General features: G+C 40.9%; 1 protein-coding gene across 2 annotated transcripts in view; it reads left to right on the top strand.

The window, feature by feature from the left end:
- cfap299 (cilia and flagella associated protein 299) overlaps positions 1-22,785 on the top strand; it is a 77,547-nt gene that overhangs the window by 47,894 nt on the left and 6,868 nt on the right. For both annotated transcript variants that reach the window (XM_056375692.1, XM_056375691.1), the window contains exon 4: positions 11,263-11,405. In XM_056375692.1, coding sequence (XP_056231667.1) covers positions 11,263-11,405 — 143 coding nt within the window. The remainder of the gene's footprint in view (positions 1-11,262; positions 11,406-22,785) is intronic.

The raw sequence follows: 22,785 nt of genomic DNA, 5'->3' as shown, positions 1-22,785 counted from the left end.
TAAGAGTTTAGCAGTGATTAAGGTGAAGGAGTTCATGTTGTACCTTATTACTTTTATATTTCATTTCCATTTTTCCTATGAAGACTTTTCCGCAAAAGACCACAGCCAGTCTTTGGTATCTAAATGAGGCCGTTAGTCATCAGCCTTTGGTTGCCAGTGTTGACGGACTTGCCGTCATATTTGAGTCATTTAGGTTTGGAGTGATAACAGTTATAACAGTGTGGGATTGTGCCAAATGAAATTAAGGCACACCAGAATCGTCACCTCCAACAAATCTGATCAAATAAGCAGCTGGTTAATCGAGTTAAATTCAACTTTTTAATCTGAATGTGCAACGAAATGTGATGCTTTAAAGGTGTTTGAGAGTGTTTTTGTACTCTACCTTTAGTGGCCTTTACTAGCACTAGCTCATACTCATAGATTAACCAACTCATTATTTTTTATGGAAATCAAAATATATCTAATGTCTTCTAAACAAACTTTAAGCTGCTATCATGCATCAAGTAAGTGACGCGTTCTCTTTATCTAAAGCATATTTGGTCTGAACGTCATCAGTGTTGCGTTGTCGGTGGTTTACCACAGTTCCTGCAGGTGATGGAGGCCTTCCTTTAATTTTCAAAATAATACTGTTTTCCTAAAATGAAGAAAAGACCTAAGTTTGCAAAATCGCTTTTTATTTGTACAAGTTTGTGCATGTGAAGAGCATGTGGTGTCAAAGTTGAAGCCTGAACTGACCTGAAATGTACACTGCAAAGGCTTTCAACAAGGTTATAACTCACAGTTTTACTGTAGTATTAACAACTGAGATCGAATCTTCCTCTAATAATGAAGTTAAAACGGCTTTAGGAGTATAAATAGAAACAATAATTTGATGTTACAGTTCATTATTATGCACAATTACACTGTCTACAAATCGTTCTCGTGTGAGCGAACCAACATGGCAACCTGAAGGAGCATCTCTTCACTCCGTGTTAACTGTCAAAAACTCTGCCCCTAGACAGATAGGCTATTTAACATCCAGTAATCCACGGTGCTGCATTAATTTTCTAAGTAAACAGAAACTGTTGGTTTGGAGAAAGTTAAGATTTTTGTTGCAATATACTAGTTAAAGTCCACCCTAGATTCTTGAAGCAGAACCTGTATGTGCTCATGTGACACAGACGCAGAATGAAGGCATCAACCTCTATCTCACACACGTTATGTTGAGCCGTGAAACCTCAGAATAGTTTCTTTTTTATCTTGCGGTATCATTTTTATCATGTAAAGTAAATCTTTGGGGATATTTCCAGAGAGTCGAGACATGTGGACAGTTGCTGCGATGTGCCAGCTCAGCCAAGTTTAGCCCTCAGACTTACGCATTAAGATAAAAGACTCGGTCCTCAAACAGGACAGGAAATGCAACAGAAAGGATTAAAGTGCCCACAGAGTTAATGACACCATAATCCCGCTTTTGCATTTCTTTAGAAAAAGCTTTCGCAAAAACTCACCAGTGGACGAGCAGCTCTGTTGCGCTGCTTTCACATATATTTTAAGCTAAACTTGTATTCTTCTTCCCACTGGTAATTTAAAAGCCAGTGGAATGTGGAAAATGATTGTAGGAGTGGAGGGGAGGGAAAAGATATGCCTTGCTTGGTCACTTTGGTGTCTGAAATCCGTAGCTGAGATGGCGTTTGACTGATTTGTGTTTTGACCACATGTGCCAGACCCGCCTGCTATTCTCAACCCGTAATTCCTCCCTGAATTCCGGCATGCGACTAATTTACTGTAGGGGCAGGATTTTTTTTTTTTCTCTTCCAGGGAGCAGAAACTTTACCCCTTTTCTGTTACAGGGCTCTGCGCTGTAAGTGATGCCACCTGTCAGACTTGACAGCTTATTCTCCATATGGGGAAGGTCTTTATCAGCTGCAGTTGCGGAGACCAGGAAAATGTCTGCCACCTGCCAAGGATTTCAAACCTTTAACTCTCCTAAGGGGCTGCATACTTGTGATTCCATCAGGTTACCGATCACTTTGTCTCTTTGTCTGTTGATGGAGCAGTGAGATCTGGGCACTGTTAGTTGGTTGCTGTGGTAGTAAGAGCAACCAGGTCTAAAAAAGTGCTTTTATAAAAATGTAGAGCAGATGGTCAACTGATATAAATCATGCAAAAGAACATCACTGCTTCGTCACACTTCTCCATTTATTGCACATGGATTTTTTTCCGTCTGCTTTTCTGTCTTCTAGGTTTGAGTTTTAAAGGTCCGATACTATATAAAGGCAGATGTCCATGTGTTGTTTGATTATAAAGCAGGTCTAGCTTCTATATTCATACTGTGAAAGTATCAAAGTCCACAGAGAAACGCACACAGCCTGTATTCAGAAACTGAGCCTTAAAACCAGCCGTCAGGACTTCCTCAACTTTGTGATGTCACAACAAAGCAATAACAGCTCACAGCCACGCCCCAAGCCCCGCCCACCTGGATCTGGTTGCAGGATTTGGTTTCTCTGAGTTTTTTTTACCTGAAATCTGCTTATATTTTTATTACATCACTCAGGCTCAGAGCCACCTCTCTTCTGATTGGCTCACCGACCTGTTGTTACTAGAGCCCCAGAGAGAAGCCTGAGCGAAGAGATGTAAAACTACACTGAGATGGTTATATCTTATTATGGATCAACACTTCAAATAAAATACTAGAAAAGTGTAAAATATGTAACTTTAAGTAATACTTTCCCTTAGTTGACTGAGGAAGAAATGAAAAACAGTATTACATGTGATGTGAAGGACTATTAGACTTTGGTTTTAGGAAACTGGTCCATCACAGCATTTATGCTGCAACAGGAAGTTGCTTTGGCTCTACTACAGTAAGAGCATGGTGTGACTATGTTGCTCTTTCCCATTGAGCTCTACAGTTTAATAGGCACGTCCAATACGTCTTCCAAAGGCAACTGTAACTTCCAGGTCATGCTGCTGCTTTTTTCTGTCAGGCTACAGTGTTTTCATGCCACCATGTCTACAGTACATTGAAATGCATTGTTTGTGCGTACAATGAAAGAGTGCACTGTTCCTCCAGACCAACGTGAACTGACGCAGTCGGAGGAAAACAGCAAAGCTGCACCGTGGGCCAAGCTAAGGAGGTTTTAATAGAATTTCTAAAACACCAATTGCGAAAAGCAGGATAGCATTTTCTGATTCTGAGTGCCCTGTAATTTGAAGTGTGTGGGTTCAAGCCACTTATTTTGTGGTGATGCCTTTACTGGCGGGTTCTCCAAAAAAGACAGAGGCCAACGCGAGCCTATGGGTTGAGCTAGCTGCCTTGCCTTCCTTACTGATTGACTTGAGCCGCTTCCCCTTTGGTATCTGGCCACGGTCGTTCTGCCCTCATGGCTAACCTCACTGGGCGTAGCTGTCCACCATTGGGTGTTTAGAGAGCCCAATAGGAGGACACCTGCTTCTGGATTTATTTACTTCGTCTCTTGCACAAACAGCCATGCAGTCTGTTTATGGATGCAGATGGAGAACACATGAGGTAAACAAATGCAATTTTTTTTGCTTAACTGACATCTAAACAACAACCAAACATCCTCGTATTCTAGCATCCGTATTTGCCATGCATCACTTGGAAACGTGCTGTATATGTTGCATTATTACCTAATCTGGGCCTTAGGTCAAATATCCTTCAGGCAGGTTTTGCATACTTCCCAGAATTTCCCAAATTATGGAAATACTTGTGGTCTTCGAGGACATAGAACGACAAACAAATGAACAACCAACCTCTTGCATAGCGCATGCACCAACACGCCCTTTATTTGATGTGCAAAACCACACACACACTCATATACGCTGTTACAACCCAGATCTCTAGGAAGAAGAGAAACAAAATAAAGCCAATGGGAATCTGACAGTAAAGTAATTTATTGTTGTAGTAGATCATTTACAAAACTTAAATGGAATAAGTTCAAATATTTGAGAAGGAATGAGCAGAGGTGAGCTACAAAGGAGAAGTAATTTAACAGAAAGAGAGAGAGATGGAGAGAGAGAGAAAAAAGCCTCTAATCCAATGCATTGCACAGAATAAAGCAAACGTTTCTTTACACCTTTTTGTGTGGTCTGGCCGGGCCTTTGTGCAGGGCTTTAAGAGAATACAGATATAACATTAAACCACAGTGCAGAGCAAGAAGTCCTTTTGAACATTTCACTTGTGCATTTTTGTATCCGGTGCCAAGACATCTGTCTAGTGACACACCCTGTAATTATAAACGAAAGGAAAAAAAGAAATGTCTTTTGATTATTTCCATCTTTATTGCATGCACACACAATCAGGCCTGTTATGACAATTACAACAAGAAGCTGTAGAAAGCTGTAGATCTATGTGACAGTGAGGTATGTCAGTGAAATGATGGCACAGTGGGATCCCAGACGGTGACAGAAATGACGAGGTTTAAAATACCATGTTTGCATTGTAAAGACGCAAATATTTGAAGCCACTGAATCTGTGGGGCAGAACTGAAAAAGGGTTCATCCCTTTTCCAGGACGGAAACAATCAAAGCCCCAGCTTTTATTTATTTTTGTAGATATATAGACCTGTTTTAAAATTAAACTTGCTTTTCAGTGGATGGAAAAGCTGCAGCATTTGCCAGGAGAGAGTGTAGGGAGGTCTGGGAAGGGTGGCTGCAGTCTATCAGCAGCCCATGTGGAGGGTTATGATGAGAGGGTATGTTAAAGGGTGCTCAAACAGATTATGGTGACTCACAGCACTGTGCAAACAGCTCACAACCCTGCACTTGTATCTAGAAGGCACACTCCAACACATTTCACAAAGAGTGAGTCCATACAATAGGCATGTTTGTGTGTGCTATCTGCGCAGCTCAGTACCTAATGTCTCGCCAAGAAGCTCTGGTAGAAACAGAATTCAGCTGCTCGGCCATTTTATCATTGTTTATGCAGAGATCAGTGGTTCAAATAGAAGTGTTAAACATATTTTTTGCATTGTTAACACTAATGCAGGTGAGATGTAAATTATTTGCCTAATGACCACAGAAGATGATATAAAAAAATCAAGATAATTTAAATCAACCACCAGATACAGCTGTTTAAACATGAGATTAGTTCTCATTTAGTCTGTCCCAGAGAAAGAACGGTTTGTGTAGTTGTGAGTTTCCATTCTTGTAAATGGTGTTAAGATTAAAAATGATGTATCATTTATTATTATGCATCTAGTGGGTTCTCTATACGGTTTTAATATATTAACGTTCCATGTTATGTTACATTCAACAGTCATCTCTTTAAATACTAATCCATTCTCATTGAGTTAATAATGTTGTTCTAGTTTGTTTTAAATGTTGACAGCCTGTTCTTGAAATCTGAAGACATATAGTACCTCTTGCATTGCTCACATTTTCTTTGGTGTGTTATCTTAGTGTCAACATTCATAATAATTTGTTGTTATTGGAATTATTATATCAAAAGGAGCTTAATCTGGTTCCTAAGAACATGCTCAACATGATCCGCGTTAGAATTTAATGAACACAAAGTCGGAGGAGCTAAGTTGATGCCGGCCGATGTAGGTTAGCGACTTTGATGACCTGGTTCAAACTCTTCAGAGAGCGAGCTATGGCTCTGAGTCACATCCTGCAGGAAGTGTAATTCAGGTAGATGCCCCTGGCTGCAACACACCTCAGCACATATGGCCTCTACCGTGGCATCTGTTACACAAGATGGCTGCGTGAAGTCCCTTTTTAAGTCAAATAAGCCAGGACCCCCTCCTCATCTTATTTTTTAACCCCTCCCCAAGCTGGCTGAAAAACATAGACACACACACACACACACACACACACACACACACACACACACTCCTCAAGGAATATCCAGAAAGGGGACATGGGTAAAGTCTGCCAGAAAAAGGACTCCCACCTAAAAACATTCCTGTAGTACAGGCCATGTTTTCCTTACCCCAACAAATTTACACAGTTGTTAGTGATGGCCCGGGATTCCTCCTAAAGCACAGCCCACCAATAATAAACAGTATGGCAGCTGACACCGCAAGACACCTGCACAGCTCCCTGACACTGCAGGATTGTTCCCAGGGACTGGGGGGAGGGGAGAGGGGTTGGTGTGGGCAGAGGTGGGCTGGAGGATGAGGGCAGGAGGGGGCCATGGGGGCCGGCAGACAGGTTGGTGGTGTCAGTGTGTGTATGTGTGAGGGGTAGTTAAAGTACAAGCAGTCAGTGCTGTACACAGGTTTAATTATTTGATTTGATTTAATTTATTTAACGTTTGTCTGTTGGTCAGAAACAAACATTTTATACACTAAATTATTAATTTAGCAAAGAAAAACTGCTTTAAAAAGATATTCTAACCAATGATAAAACTGTGACTACAGTAGCATTATGTATGAAATGTTCCAACTTTAGAACCATGATTATAGTAAAAGAAAATATTACATTTAGAAATACTAATGTAGAGAAATCTTTTAAAAACAAAAGATGCTTAGTTAAAGCTATTTGTAAACTTTGCTATTGCTACCAAGCCAGTGTTATCATTAATAGCCTCTAGCCTACCAGTCTTGTTTGGTCAGATATTTAATCTTATTCACTTATTCTTATACTTGATATACTTAAAAATTTTACTACTACTTTATATTCCTGTCCAGCTTTGAAAGGAGATATTTTTAAGTTTTGCTAATGCTACATAGCCAACATTAACAGCTGTTTACTTACGGGTCTTGCTGAGAGCTTTAGCCAATGTTGTGACGTGAAGGGCGAACTAGGCTGTGGCTAGCTGGTTAGCATGCTAACTCCAGTATAAGAAAAGAAGTGATAGAAATAGAAAGAAAACACAAGGGGTTGCTTTCCACCGTGAGTAAAGGAATTAAGTTTTTATTTTGCTCATGTAACGTTTGTTCTAGACTGATAAGTAAAAAGCTGCTAATGCTAACATTAGCTATGTAGCAATATCAAAACTTACAAAACTGCAGCACCTTTTTAAAAAAAAAAAAAATTTTTTTGAATAATTTCAAAATTGGGCAGGAATTTAAAGTTGTCAAATATGAAGTATTGGGTATAAAAATAGCTCTAGTTAGCTCTCTTCAGACATTTGTGTTCTCTCTGTGTCACACACACACACACACACACACCACACAAACAAACACCTACAGTCACACACACACATTCATGAGGACACACACTCCTCATGGCACAGGATGTCAGGTGGTCCGGCCATTGTGTCCTCACCTGTAGGACATTGTCAAAGCACAAAGGAGGGGCGCACTACGTGTCAGCCTGCTGTCAGCTTCTGTTTGACTTGAATTTGTAAATCCCTCTCTTTGAGCCGTGGGCCTTTGAAAGATTAGCCACAGTTCACATCTGTGTGGGTTTTACTTATTGTCAAGAGGCATGGGGATCCCTCCACAGTTTTCACAGACCTCAATAATTACAATTGTCAACACTGTTCAAGTTTCACTGTTTGTTTCTGAGCACATAAACATGTTCATAGTGGATTCTTCGAGGGTGGGGTACCCGTGAGGATTTGAGATGCTTTGTTGTGTTTATTAACTGCATGGATCATGGATTTAAAGGAAACCCCCGGTCTACTGTTCTTTATGGGTTTATGTAACCTTCATCTTAAGGTCACTGGTGTTTTGCTTCCAGCCAGGTGAAATTTCAACTGTGTACACGCGAGAAAGAGTTTCAAAGAGGAGCAAACTGAATATAGAGTATCACAAAGGGACAGAGTCTCTACCTGGGACCTGTGCCGCGCTCCGCTTCTCAGGCACTAACCAGACTGATGTTTGCCATAAAGCGGGGGCCTCTCGCTCGCTGCCCTGTGAGGTCACAGCACCTGTTCTTGGTAATTGCTGGCAGGTGACGTAAGGCTTCCACTTGTTTTCCATGGTGTAAGGTGGAGGTCCCCACGGTCTCCCTCCCACACACCGACGCTGGAAACTCCTGTTGCTTGTTTGCAGCAAATAAGCGAGTCTGACTGGATCGTTCTGCTCCTCCAGTTCCCTGAGAGAGAAATGAACTTTGGCTTACCTGTCAGAGGCGAGTTAGTAAAAAAAAAAAAAAAAAAGTTATGTGTACATTTTTCTTTCAGCAGTTTTCACTGAAAAATACATGGATGTTTTTAAAGGAGCAGATGGATTTAAAAAAACAAAAAACTTATATCTGACCTTACTATGTTAACTTTATACTAGCATACAGTTGGGCTGTGACACGATATATACTTGTCCACTGTCAGAGATTTGGTTTTTTTTGCATCAGTGTCATAATTGACCATATTAGGATATCCATGTCTATATTACAATATTAAATGACACATACCACAATACTTGGGTTTTATCCATAAAGAAGCAACAATAACTTATTTCTCCTGTGCGTTGAAGGATTGTTACCAACATTGGTGCACTCACTTTGGTTGTAACTTGACTAACGTGCTTTACATAGTTTAGCAGCGCTGCCATTTTCACAGCTATTACATCATTATCATCATCATCGTCATAAGTAATAAGAATAGAACTGGCATTATCTTTAATGTGTTACATAAACTACAAAACATTTTTATTATGTGACGTTCACACAAATTATGATATGGACTTTTAATACGTCTGTATGTCCACCATTTTGGTGATTCACTATATACAATTAAAATTTTTTCAAATTCAAACAAGTTAATTGGCTCAAACGGCCCAGGACCAAAACTGATTCAAGTAAGATCTTTAAACTTTTACAGTGTGGGACAGTCAGTGGCTCATTTGCAGACTGTCCTTAATTGATTAATCCACTAAAGACCAATTTAACTGATATTTTTTATCACCACAAACCAAATGTCGCTGGCCTCCTTTTGCCAGGTCCACCTGATAATGTCTTTTCAAGGCTGGCTGCACGAGGACAGAAGCCAGTAGATAGGGTATCTAGCCCAGGCCTCCAGCCAGCTGTAAACCTGATAGCATCTGTTTTAAACGTTTGAGAGACGCAGAGAAAGGAACCCTCTTTTCTTCTGAGCTCTGGAGCGCTAGTTATCTCACGCCTTTTTAGTGAAGGGATCCACAGATGGCCCGTGCCCTGACAGTTATACAAATGTGATATCACTAGCTGAGGTATTCCGCTTGGATCCTCTTTCTGTGTTACTGTAGGCCGACAAGTGGGACTCATTCATGCTCACAGTAAACAAGACAAGTCGGACACAAAGGGAGTCCTCCTCTCTCAAGGCGAGAAAGAAAGAAAGGCTTTTTTTATCTTTGTGAAGGCAGACACAACAACCTCTTCACACCTGAGTGTGCTCTCTGTCCCGAGTTCTTCTCATCCATTGTCATCATGTGTTATCTAAACCATCAAATCGACATGAAAAGATCATTTCATGTTCTTCTGTCACCCGAGGGGGCTTTCGACAACTTGCCTTTCATTTGCTTTGTCTGAATCAGGTGACAAAAACCATTTGTCATCCTGTTTTTTTTTTCCAGGTTGTGTCTGGTTTGAGCTCACTTCAAAGACCTGGGATCTGATGAGCAGCTGGGAAATTTATTTGTTTTGTTTGGAGAAATTCAAACCTTTTTTTTTTTTTTTTTTTTTTTGTTCTTACTCATTGTCTTCTAATCAGAAATCAGTGTTTGGACTATAAAGAGCCCCAGGGTTGTTTTTCAACAGTTTATGAAAAGCTCAGACAATTTTGTCCTGTTGCTTTCATATTGTAAGCTTAACATTATCGACTTTTGATTTCTTCGTCCTTCTTCTTCGTTAGTGACTGTGCCTTATTTTTATAATTCTCATACCTGAATGGGTCGAAGCATCATCAGCTGTGATCATGTGTATTTTCACATTTTAGATCGGGCCGAAGTATCCTCAGGTCTTGTGTCTTTGCGCCCCCTTTTTGGAGACTTTCCTGTCCTGTAAGAAAAGAAGCCCATCGATCGTCTGTGGAAGCAGCTTATCATGACCCATACTTACTTTTTATGTCATAATTATGACGGGACTGAAGGAGGAAGTCAGGGAGTGAATGACTGGGAACTTGTACTCAGGAAACTGCTGTTCGTTTCCTATGCAAAACTGATAATGAGCATTGTTTCTTTTATCGATGACTGTTCCACAACCTGAATTGTGTATGGTGATTATTGTAACCACGACGACGAAGGTTCCTCTAACCTTAGGGAAGTCCTTTAACCCAAACCACCATCTTTTCCTAAACCTAACCAAACAGCGACCGTTCCACAGCCTTAACTGTGTGTTTATTACCGTTACTATGACAACAAAGATCCAATATGCCTGCTGCTGGTACGCTCCTATGGATTGTATCCAAGGGTAGGGACAAGTGACTTCTACTGTTGGTGAACTCCTTCGAGTTCAGAGACCTAAACATTAAGGCACCAGTCTATCATTTGCATTCATTCACTGTCATTTTACTAGTTTGAGTTTGTTTTGTAAAGAGGAAACTTGATGTGCTACCGTCACGGCTACATCTGAACCAGGAAGGTTGATAGGTCCATCACACTGGTGATTGTTGTATTCTTCATCCGATACTAGTCAAGTCATTCCATTTTATTTTGCATGAAATCACAAGGGTTTTACAATCAGCACAGCATATGACTCCCTCCATCCTTACACCCTCAAACAGAAAAATTCATCATACAACGAAAAATCTTATCGGAAAATATGGAGAAATCTCAAGAAGTAGTACACGGAAGAAGTAATAGAGTTAGAATATGGAGAAACAGAATGACTATCAAGGTTCGGGGGAATTTGAATCTAGAAGTTCCACAAGTTTCTCTAAGGCTCAATCTGTCAGAGGGATGCCCTATTTATTTATTTATTTATTTATTTATTATACCAGAAAGTCCCTCAACTATTAGCATAACGTACAGTATTAAGTTTTAACTCAGGACTCCACATTTCATGTAATTTCATTCTACATTCTCGCCACGACCGTAGGTGTGTTGGAACGGAACTGGGACTCTAGTTACTGTAAGTCGAAGGACTCAGCTCGGGTCCCACGCACTTATCTGAGCAGGATACTCTATAGACATCCCGCCTCGGTGATCCTGGGCCACCGCGGGACGGCGACGGCAACGACACAAGTTGGAGTCGTTTCTGATTTGAACCCGATTCAAAAGTATAACATGAGTCTTCGTATTTCAAAGTGGGAGGATTTGTAACAGATCCCCTCTATATGTCCACTTTTAACATGTGACATCGGCCCTCCTGGCATTTACTCAAGAGAGGTTTGATGGCCATGATTATTTACACAGAGGGTTTCCTTCTTTTTCTCTCTCTTTTTTTTTTTTTTTTTTACAGTCGGTCATTTTCATAAGGGATCATAATACTCTTGGACAGGAAGTATCCGGCTATATAGACTACGCCCACAGACTCAAGACCCAAGATTTTGAACCATATTTCAGCGGAAAGAAGAGGCTCATGCCAGGACGTTCGGATTTATGGTAAGTCTCCTTCCATTGTAACATGTCCATGTTGGTTGGGGAGGCCTTGACTCTGAGTGGGATTTGACAAGATTTGAAGGGTAAGGAAATCTTATTATCCAGGATTAAAGATTCAGGTTGACGTGAGAGGCCAATATAGGCTTGGAAGGAGCTGTGCAAAGGGCCAGTATAGTAAGTATGTACAGCACCAGCCGTTGTGGCTTCAGCACAGATGTGGAATAAATATACAGTGCTGTAAGTAAAGCTGAGTGGAGCTGCCAAAGTGCTGAACCTGTCTGGACAAGACAGACATGATTAGAGTCGAGATTAAAGCAGGTTTAAACCATGAGATTTTGATCTTCTTGTGATGATCTAATGTGCAGTGAATTTGTCATCACAGATAAATGTAATAGATTTTATCGCCTCGAGATTAAACTAGATAACGAGATCGCCTGATTGACTGATTTACTTGTTTGCTTGCTGGTTTGATGGGGGACAAGGCTCCTGTGGGAAAGTTCAGGTGTAGAGCTGAAACAATAAATCAACTGATGGAAAATCAACCTGCGACACAGTTGAGAGTCTTTTTATTCCTTAAAGTTGTGTTTTAAAACGAAAACGCCAAACATGCATTGATCCCAGTTTCATTTTTGTTCCTTTTTGTTTTTAAATATTATATTAAACTCAATATCTTTGGATTATGACAATCGAATCTGATGAGTTGTTTTGTTGGTCCAAAAGTCTGAAACCGCTTAACATTAAAGGAATAACCAAATAAAGGAGTGCAGTCAGAACAAATGCAGATACCCCCCATAATGAAATTAGTGATATGTTTTGAGCTTTGTGTTGAGAAGGTGTCCTTTCTTTTTGCCTTTCATTTCCATTTGACCTTCTGGAGACTTAGTCAACCCATCGCTAATGGTCTTCACAGTCTCCAGATCTAAACCAAACTGAACACCTTGGCATAATGTGTCAGACAGTTCTCTCTACCACCGTCATAAAATCACCAAATGAGAGAATATCTTTTGGTAGAGTGTTGTTCATCCCTTCAGGAGAGTTCAGAGACCTGGAAAATGTACAACCAGGGAATGATGAAGCTGTTTTGGAAGCTGAAGGTGGAACAGCAGTTTACTAAGACACTTTATGTTTCCATTATTTCGTCACCCATCTGCATGTAAACTTTCCGTGAGAATATATAAAAATAAGAAGAGCAGCATGGTTAAAGATTCATGATCATGCATATTTAAGACAAGTTAGTAAAATCTTTACAGTTAAAATCTAACCATCATCAAATACGGTGATGCGTGGTGCAGAATTAGAAAAATTGTGACTTTTGGAAATATCAAAAAAGACAATTAATAAACAGCATCAGAGCTTGATACCAAAGTTGTCAAGCGCTTTGAATCTGGCACATTTACCCAAGATGCATCATGTGCTATATGTTGAACAACCACATGCATCAGTGCCAGTCACACAATCCTCAGCACCGGCCACAAACGAACTGCTGACCTTACAGGTGCAAGCTAAAATCTAGCTTGTATCCCCTCAGCGGGCGCAGGTAACATCTTCATCGTTCGTTGCCCGTGAGGAGAGCTGTGCACACACAGAGATGTCAGCAAAGTACCGGAGCCAAAACCATTCCCACATTCCACACACTCGTGCATAGTAACATATCGCCAACGTTTCAGATACGTGCGAGAAATCCCATGAGGACAAACACAACCGGACAGGGGTGAGAACGTGTAGTACATGGTTTTGTTCAGAGTTCAGCCAAATGGCATGCAACCTGTATAACCTCAGTGACACCGGGCAGAACACGGACACTCATGGCACCGGTTTGACATTATATGCAGCTTCATATAACAAATCACAGAGTTTTAAAGTTTTATAATTACAATATGCATGTTAGTCCTTTAATAAATCACAGAGATTTCCAGTTTTATAAGCTCAGTGTGTATGTTATTATTCAAACCACGATATCTCTGGTTTACAGGAAACCGTCTTTTAACTGCCGCAGCAGTTAAGAGACGGTCTGCGTTTTATTTTTGGAAGTGGTTTTCCCTTTCTTTGAAACCAAAGTGTCAGACATGCAAAGCTTTGTTGTTTTATTTATCCATTTCTCACCATGTGTCCTGACGCACAACCCGGCTCGTGGCCTTGAACCCGACCTCCTCTCCGGCGAGTGGAAGCCCCTAACAAGCTGTAGGTGTGAGTCATTGGGCGAGCACGCCTGGAGGTACAGCCTACTCCCTAATGATGCTTTTACGAGGCATCCCCCCCTTCAACAGGTCTCCCTGCCCTCCCTCCATCTGACATCTGACTTCACCCCCCCCACCTCTGTTTCTTTCTTCACCCGCTGAAACTCTACTTCATCAGATTTACACATCTCTCTGTCTTTATTTTCAACTTTTCTAACCTCGTGTTCCATGCTTTGCTACCTCTCCCCCTCCCCTCCATGTCATCCCCCATCCCCCCACCCCTCATTTTTTTTTTTTCATCTCTGTTGGGAACAATAACACCCAGTGTGGTTGCCGCTAAGAGGGAGCAGATGCTGGAGCTGCTGCCCACTCAGTGCACTAAACCTCCCACCGCAGGACTCTGAATCCTGTCCCTCCTCCTCCTCCTCAGCCACAAAGAACACAGAGCAGCGACACCAGCGCCAGCTCTGGCCTCTACCTCCCACCTCCAGCAAGGAAGGGTGGATAGGTTCACATACACAGTCTGCAATGTCTCCAGGAAAAAAAAAAAAAGAAGAAGAAGAAGAAAAGGAGCAGTAGCAGAGTATCTCCCTGGAGCAAAGTATGTGAACTTAAAAGACGAGAAGCGGAAGAAAATATTGATTATGTAAAATGGGAAGCATATCTGTGCTCCTGCAGAATGGTGTGCCAAATTCATTTTGACTTTCCAACATTATGTAACAGCACTTTCTCCTTTGAGATTACCTTTGTTCCAAATTATGATCAAGAGCAAGTGCAGAAGATTTTTACACTTTTTAAACACTTTAAAAGGCACTTTTCTCTATTATTTCAGTCAGTTACAACTTAGAGTACGTGTAATTATGGAGGCAACACCATATCAAAATGCACTTTGTTTACGTCAGTAGCAAAAAGAGGAAGTACAGCTTGTTTTCTCGAGGCTGTTAATTTTGATTTTCATCATTAATGGACCTGAAAGGAAATGTCTCTTTGAGATGTTTGTCAGGTTGAGTCTGATGCAGTCATGCTCTCTAATACATTTGGTTTTTGGTAAATGTTTTTTTTCCTCAGTCACCTCCAGGATCTTTGCATTCGCACAAACTCCATTGGAGCGGCAAGCAGCAAAAATCAGCCCAAAGCTGGGGCTTGATTTATTTTAGCAGGCACACAGGGTGGGTGGGTGGGTCGTATAAACATCATTTGTAAAGGCATATGTTGTAAGCCTCTGACCTCCTGGGAAACCTGGGTAAAGTAAAAAATTCATCAGAAATCAAGTCCAGAATTTTGTAGAAAAGTTTACATGTAGGGATCGGTTAATAAAACAAAACCACACAATAATATTGGCAATGATATTAATAAATATGCACTTTTCATGACAAACATTTATAGATACTGGTACAGTAACTTTCAGAAGCACATGTGAAAACTGTGACACAAAAAACTCTTTAAAATCTACAATATCATGATTGTTTAAAACCTAAATCGTTACATTTCTGCCTCCATTACTTTTTATTGTGAGCTTCCGATGTAGACACACACACACACACACACTCAAGTCCCTCATCTAATTATCCCACAGATCTGCAGCTCCGTGTACCCAGCTTCCTGCCACTCCAGATGTGCCTACAGCATCTCTGATGTCTATTTAATGTTCCCCAGCAAAGTGACCATCTGTTTATGCACTCTGGCTGCTCCCCTCCTTCCTCCCTGTATCTCTCCCTCTTCCAGTCCCTGTGTTTAGTATAAAGACTTTTAAAGAGGCCGGGCAGCATCTCACATGTATGGTATAGTCCTAATTGATTCTTTTCCTCTTTAAATTGTTACAGTGTGTTTGGCGTAAAAGCTTTAATCATGTTACTGTGTCTAAAAACAAGTCGATTTTTATAGTTGTGGTAGATGTTTTTTTCTTTTTTTTAGTTGCACAAAACAAATACACTGATTTTTATCCGAAGGAAGCAACACCATGCCTTTTATTATTCAATTAACCTTTCTAAGTCAAACATCTTTTTGCGAAGCTGGATTGTATGAAGCTTTCCTGCACTCCCGCTCTCCCCCCGCGTGCATTTGGCAACCGGCTGAAACGCTGAACTTTGAAGGATCTGCTCGGCTCGATCACGGCGCATGCCTCCTCCGCGGCCAAAACCATATTGCCTCCACGCTCGGGCCTCTGCAACGCACCTGTGTGTCTGGCTTCGTTCTCTGCTGTGAAAATATTTGCACTGCTGTCCTATTTTATTAACTTTTAATACAAAAGAGAAACTGTTCCAGCTCCGAAAGCTGATTTGGCAGCTCTGCCTGAATCATTGTGTCCGGGCTTTAATGGCGGTGGGTGGTGGTTGGGATACTCGTAAGCCGGAACTTTCCGCGCCATGTGTGTCGAGCGTCACACACGGTGCGCACGTACTTCATTATGAGCTGGACGCTCGGGGGTTAAATGGGTCGGGGTCGGACTGTTTGTTCTGAGCGCTGATACTGTTTGGACTGTGTTTGATAGATTAACTCAATGTTCCACCAGCTCTGCCTCCAAGACCTCCTGCCAAGTTTGATTGGCTGCTCCGTTCATGCCGTTGACGTGTAACATCTGAAATGGTGGCTGGACGTCTCACAATGACACAACCTCTTATCTGTGACCATCAATCTTCGTGGTCAGTGTGTTATCATAGAGGACTGATAAGCTGTCATTAGTGAGCATTCCTATGAATATGAGTGAAGACATCGGGGCCGGTCGCCTGTAGTCTTTGGGACTCTTTTAACAAACAGAGGATGACCCCCGACCTCTCTCAGTGAAGGTGCTATTAGCCTCCTGAGCTCCAGTTGTATCACTGCTGTGTGTGTGTGTGTGTGTGTGTGTGTGTGTAGCCCTGATGGAGCACTTGAGGGCAAATTAAAACAACATGAAATATGCAATTTGGCCTTAATGTATAACAATAGACGATATTTAGCTTAACTATCCATTTCTGTTAAGTGTGAGTGTCTACAGTGTGTGTAATGGTCATTGTGTTCACTTTGGTCTCATTTTACAAAAAGAAAAAAAACATCGTTTTTTAAGTAATGATGGCAATTTTATCCATATAGCACATTTCATTAACAAGTAAACTCACTGTGCTTTACACTGAAAGACAACATATAAAAACATAGACATACAGTCATAGAGATACATCAACACAACCAAATAAAAACCCCTGCAGCACATATAACCATCATGTAACAACCTGTACAATAAACCAGTGCCATCATGCATTTAAACACAGACACACACACACACACACAAACACACACACACACATTATGTCCCTGTGTTTTCTGCTGCAAGAAGAGGCTGATTGCTGCAGTTTAGAATAAAAAAGGTCTTCTTGTAGGGCTGCAGTTAACCATTATTTTTACTATTGATTAATCTGTTATTTTTTGATTAATCAATTAGTCTTTGAAAAGTAAAAAGAAATGTCTACCATTAACCACCAGTCTAAAAGTTGTTCAGTTTCAAATGATTTAAGATAAAGAAGCAGGTAATCGTCACATGTAAGAAGCTGGAACTGGTTTGTTGTTACGCTTGGTATTTCTGCCTGATTAAACCAGTGAGACTATTAACTGATTATTAGATATTAGTTTCCTTTTCATCGATCAATCAACACATTGTTTCAGCTCTACAGCTCAGAAAATATCTCCTGTAATCAAAAGAGAAGAGACAAATGGGGCTAGAACACGTTAAAGCTCATAATTCTGCACCAGACCCCTTTAAGTAAAAGAAAGTTTACAGTAGTGTTGATACAAGCTGATTTCCCATCAGACCTTTGTGCTATTGATCATTTTTAATTCAATTTATTTTTTATTTTAATCTGATTTCCCCTTATTCTATCCATTAGAAATAGAAATACTGACAAAAAGATAAGGAAGACATGAAATCAATAGCACAGAATTACCCAAGGTTCATAGAGACAGGTACACCTCACCCATGTTTTAATATTAAGAAATTCCCAGATGAAACCAAAGCTAACAGGAAAATGAATTAAAGGTGTGTAGGTTGGATATGGGTATCTGTGATTTGCCGTTGACTCAGGCCCGTGACACCCCCACAAGGCTTAAAAGTAAATTCAACCCATTACGCTCGGCCTCTCAACACTGAAGAGGCCTTTTTTAGTGATTTATACTGGAAACATTAACTTCAGAAACAGTTACTGGACTTTTATTCTTCAGTCTCTGCAGAAAAAAGTGAATACACATTCTAGGTATTTGCTGTTTTATGATATACATCGTCCAGCGCAGAGAGTCCAGCTCCTCTGAGCCCTATAATGAGACTGTTGACATTACCCTGGAAAATGACCGCCTGGAGATAACAATAGAGCTAAGCACGGCAACTGTGGAAAGTGAAAAGACACAGTGCACGTGTCAAATAGCCATGGTAAATGCATAGGGAACCAGGAACCGGTGCTGCGAGCACCGTCATTGTTTCCACCAAATCCAGGTTCTCACACTTTTACTGGTCCATGTGTCTGGGTGTGGTGCCATCCAGCTGCAGGAGCTTTCTTTGTGACCAAATGTGCACCGACCGTGCATTTAGTTGCCCCGGTGACAGTTCATATGGGACGGTGAGGGAGGTGGAGCCAATAAACACATCCAAGTAACGTATGAACGAAATTCTCGGCGTTGCTTCAAAAAAAAAAGTTTTTTGTTTTTTTTTTCCGTCAGTCTTTTTCATGTTCAGTGTTAAAATATCTCACATCTGTCCCATTTCTTCAGCAAAAGTAAGCGGTTCACCATGGAATAAAAGTGGTTGACCAGAAAAATGTTAATTGTTGTATGGCATCTCGGTATAAATAGTCACTGAAACACTGTCAGATCTAATTTACAAAGAGAAGAAGTATGCATATGTCTGAGAGCAGGTCTCAGACAATATAATTTTAAGGGAAAAACCTCAATTTGTATTTCATAATTGGGGCATTGCAGCAGTCTATTCTCAACCTGCTTTACTCAGCTCTGTTGGCAACTTGAGAAAAAAATGCCAGACCTCTTGTCCTATCATACCTTATAATTTTATGCATCAGTGTATTTCCCCACACAGTGTGTACTGTTCAAAGGCGTCCCGTGCATGTGTTTCCTGGACATGAGATTACTCCGACAGCTGGCAGGAGACGGTCGACCGATATCTGACACATCAGATTTTATCCGGTGTTACATGTTCTGAAATTCATCATGTTTTAAATTCGTATAAAAATATACAGTGGCGAGAAAAAGTCAGTGAAACCTTTTGAATTACCCTCCATTTACGTGTAAATTTGCTCCAGATCTTGAGTTTTCTTCTCATTCACAAGAAACACCAGCTGATGTGAACCAGGCCTCGCAACAAATTGTCAGTGACTCTGGGTTACAGAGTCATCTCGAAGACCTTAGTTCTTCATCAGTCCACAGTCAGTGGACAAACTGTTCATGAGTTGATACAGAAGAAGCCGCTGCTCCTCCCAAAACATCACTGCAGCCCTGCCAAAAGGTCACCAAAGAACAGCTTGGCTCTCTCGCAACACTACTGGGAAAATGTTTTGTGGACTGATGACCATGATCCCCTAAATAAGCAGAAGAAGATGGATGGAAAGACTTTAGGACAATAATACCATAATATCATTAGTTATTGTCCTATAGTAATATTTACCACAGAATTGCTTTTGAGAGTGTTTTAATTGCTTTCACACCAGAATCGGTCAAGAAGAAGAAGTCCAATCTTTAAAAGAAAATGACTAAAGTCTTTATGCTGTTAAGATCATGCCTTTATATTTTCTTCTAGTATATTTCTTTTTATTTGTTTAGCAATCTCATTTTAATGATGTTTAATGTCTCTGTTCAGCACTCCTAGACCACTTAAATGTGGTCTAGGAATAGACTGAATTTTTTCCCTGGAGGTGGATCTGGGTCTAGATCTGGGTCAAGATATTCAGCCTTGGTTTGAGCCTCCAGAGATAGATCCTTTCCTCTTATTCAGAATAACTGTCTTCGAGAATATGACAAGTAGCCAATCCAGGAAAGCCACGCAGTGAGCAGTAAAGTCAGTCTCTGGAGTACCTGGCCCTTTGCATATTCCATTCTGCAAAAAATACGTATTTACATTTCCCAAAGTTGCATAGTAGGGGTCTGTGGGTTTTGGAAAGGCCACACGGGTACGTTTTTATGTTGCTTGAACTATACGTTTGCTTGTAATTTGTAGGACGCATGCCTAATATGTTGCAGTCAGAAAATTTTTTCACGGCCCAAATGCAAATGGATATTTGCAAACAGGTTTTATGTGCCACGAGAGATTACCTCTGCAACAGATCCTGCAGAAAACATCTCGACACCATGCCAAACAGCGGAAACATCTCAAAGACTGCAGAGCTCTCACAATATAAATGTAAGTTTTGAGATGTATTTGACACAGTGTGGGTCGTTAATTCTTTATATCTTCTGTTCATCACGGGTTGGCTCCGGTAAAGCATCGCAGCAAGCGCCATATGACCTGCAGCATGCTGGCACCAATCCACTAAGTTATGGTCCCAAATTTACAACTTGTTGCTGCAGCCTCATAACCACTCCGCCCACCCCCCCTTCCCCTCCACGACACAACGTCCCTCTTCCCAAATTTACACCGAGCTTCCTCCCTGAGGTCCAACTTTGTTCTTGGACCACAAACTGCTTCAGGAGAATAGCCGCGGCCCGCTAAAGCAACCTTCAGTGCCTCAGCGTGTGACATGTGGAGTTGTGTTACTATACTGCACCACTGCCTGGGCAGTATAGCTCTATAAGACACTTATCACTTGCTAGAGAAACATCCTAGTCTGTTACTGCAGTTGTTATTGATTATATGTGATAAAAAAATCTTGTCGGAGAACTAATAACTTTTCTTAAAGGTCCCATATAGTCTAAAGGTCTTTGTCCATGTCTAGTTTGATTATAGATCAGGTCTAGGTTCTATATTAATACTGTGAAAGTATCAAAGCCTCAGTCCACAGAGAAATGCACACAGCCTGTATTCAGAAACTGAGCCTTAAAACCAGCCGTCAGGACTTCCTGAACTTTGTGATGTCACAAGCAGTAACCAAGCCCCGCCCACCTGGACCCACCATCCAAACCTTGCAGGATTTGGTTTCTCTGTGTGTTTTTACCTTAAATCTGATATATTTTTATTGGATCACTCAGAAAACAGTCAGCCAATCAGAAGAGAGGCTCAGAGCCTCCTCTCTTCTGATTGGCTCACCGACCTGTTGTTACTAGAGCTCCAGAGAGAAGCCTTTGGTTCTCAAAACCACAAATATATCTTCTTATGGACAGCAACACTTCAAATTAAACACAGGACAACTGTAATAATAATATCAGTATGTGTTTGTATAACTCTTTTCAAAACAAGGTGTGATAGTATATATCATGTTCCAGAACAATAAATTAACAATAAAAATTTGTACAGTGCAAAAAAGAAGTGGTTGGGTACATGAAGATGTTTCAAATGAATCAGATGAATTAAAAACAGACAGAGCTTCTTTTTATTTCATTTCAGATTGATTTTTCTTTTCTATTTTTTTTTTTTTTCTTAAACAAAGTTAAACCAATTTTTGAGACTTGTGTCTTTGGTTTTCTCATTTCCATGCCTGGCCCCTCTCAGCTTAAAGGTTGTGCCGAATCCAACCTTAACATGGGAACAATGCACGATTCAACACGACCGTAATGAGATGTTTTCAATTCCCAACCAGCCCCATTGTGATTCACATCAACACAAAGAGAAGATCTGCCAAAATTTATGGCGGGAATGTCAAATTGATATGGATCTTTTTTTACTGGATCTTGAGGAATCTGTACTTGATTATTGCACTATCAAAGTAAAATGTAAAAAAAAAAATCACATCCTCAAATTGAAAAACTCCTTTAAATGTATTAACGTATTACGAGTGTCCCTTTGACTCCGTCACAAACTTGCACACTTCTGCTCTGCTGTGTCAAAAATAACAGAAAACCTAAAAGCAGAGCAGGATCCAATCGGATGCTGTAAATTAATCGGCCATTTATTTTGGAATTCAACCCTTTCTTTGGTTTCAATTGCTTATTACCCACAGCTTTACTCTAATGCCGGGCTTGGCGAACTCCAACACAGCGCCCTCAAGATCAAATTGGAAACAGACTTGTACCTTCTCTCTCCCTCTCTTGCAAAGAGAAACAGAATCTCTGCAGGTTCTTTCCTTCCTTCTCTCCTCTGCAAAGCAAAACTGGGCCGTTGAATATCGATACGGTAACGGTGTCTGTGTAATGCTCTGTAATCTTTAAAGTCCCCCCCCCTCCGTGAAACACTCTGAGTCGTGACCTCAATGTGATGTGTATTGCTCGTGTTGTTTCAAAGCCTCCTGCTCCTGCTGTGTGAGATTGTAGAGGAAAATGATCCGAAGAAACAGAATGCCACATGGTCAGGTAGCACTCACTGATGATTGAAATTTAGTTCAACCTGGTTTTCCCACATAAAAAGAGAAAACTGGGTCTGAAGCTCATCTCCTCTTAGTTCCTCATTGAGAAATGTGGATCAGACCTTATGCCCCGCCCACCGCCTGCTTGCTCCAGGTGGACAGGTGAAAGAGCGTCAAGATGGTTAGTGGAGGAAACATCAGAGAGACTCAGTCTGTTGAGACCAGAACCAGACACTAGCAGACGGATCAGAACGGTTAGTGTAGTTAGCATCTCTTATTTGTTTATGTTGTTTGTTAGCTTGTAACCGGCAGTGGCTGACACAGTGTTAGCGGTTGTGTTAATGCTAACTCTCTCTTTCTCTCTGTACTGACAAGGTTTCAGGTGAATTTAGCCCCACCCCTCATCCCCACAAGTTGACAGGATTGGTTCCTTAGGTTTGTGACGTATGAAACCCTGAATCTGTTTTTATGAGAGTGTCATTGGTTCTGGACTGTCAAAGTTCAAGCTGGAAACACTCACGGTGTTGTTGATTATGTCACTCATGATATAACATCATATGACCTGTTCTTCGTCGGAGGGAGTCTTTAAATCGTTTTTTCAAACCAAGAGACGTAACATTCAAAACATCACTATTTGCTATGTGCAAACACTTGAAGCTGAAACACAAGTGTCGCCGAGTCCTATTTCAAATCCAAAAAAACATGCTCACCTTGCAAAGCTCACCCACCTTGACTCTCATCTCTGCTTATGACTGGAAAATGGAACAACACTTTTCTTTTCAGTGTTGTGTTGCAGTG

The sequence above is a fragment of the Seriola aureovittata genome, chromosome 5 (genome assembly GCF_021018895.1).
Source record: "Seriola aureovittata isolate HTS-2021-v1 ecotype China chromosome 5, ASM2101889v1, whole genome shotgun sequence".
NCBI lineage: Eukaryota > Metazoa > Chordata > Actinopteri > Carangiformes > Carangidae > Seriola > Seriola aureovittata.
This window is presented reverse-complemented; position numbering and strand designations above follow the sequence as displayed.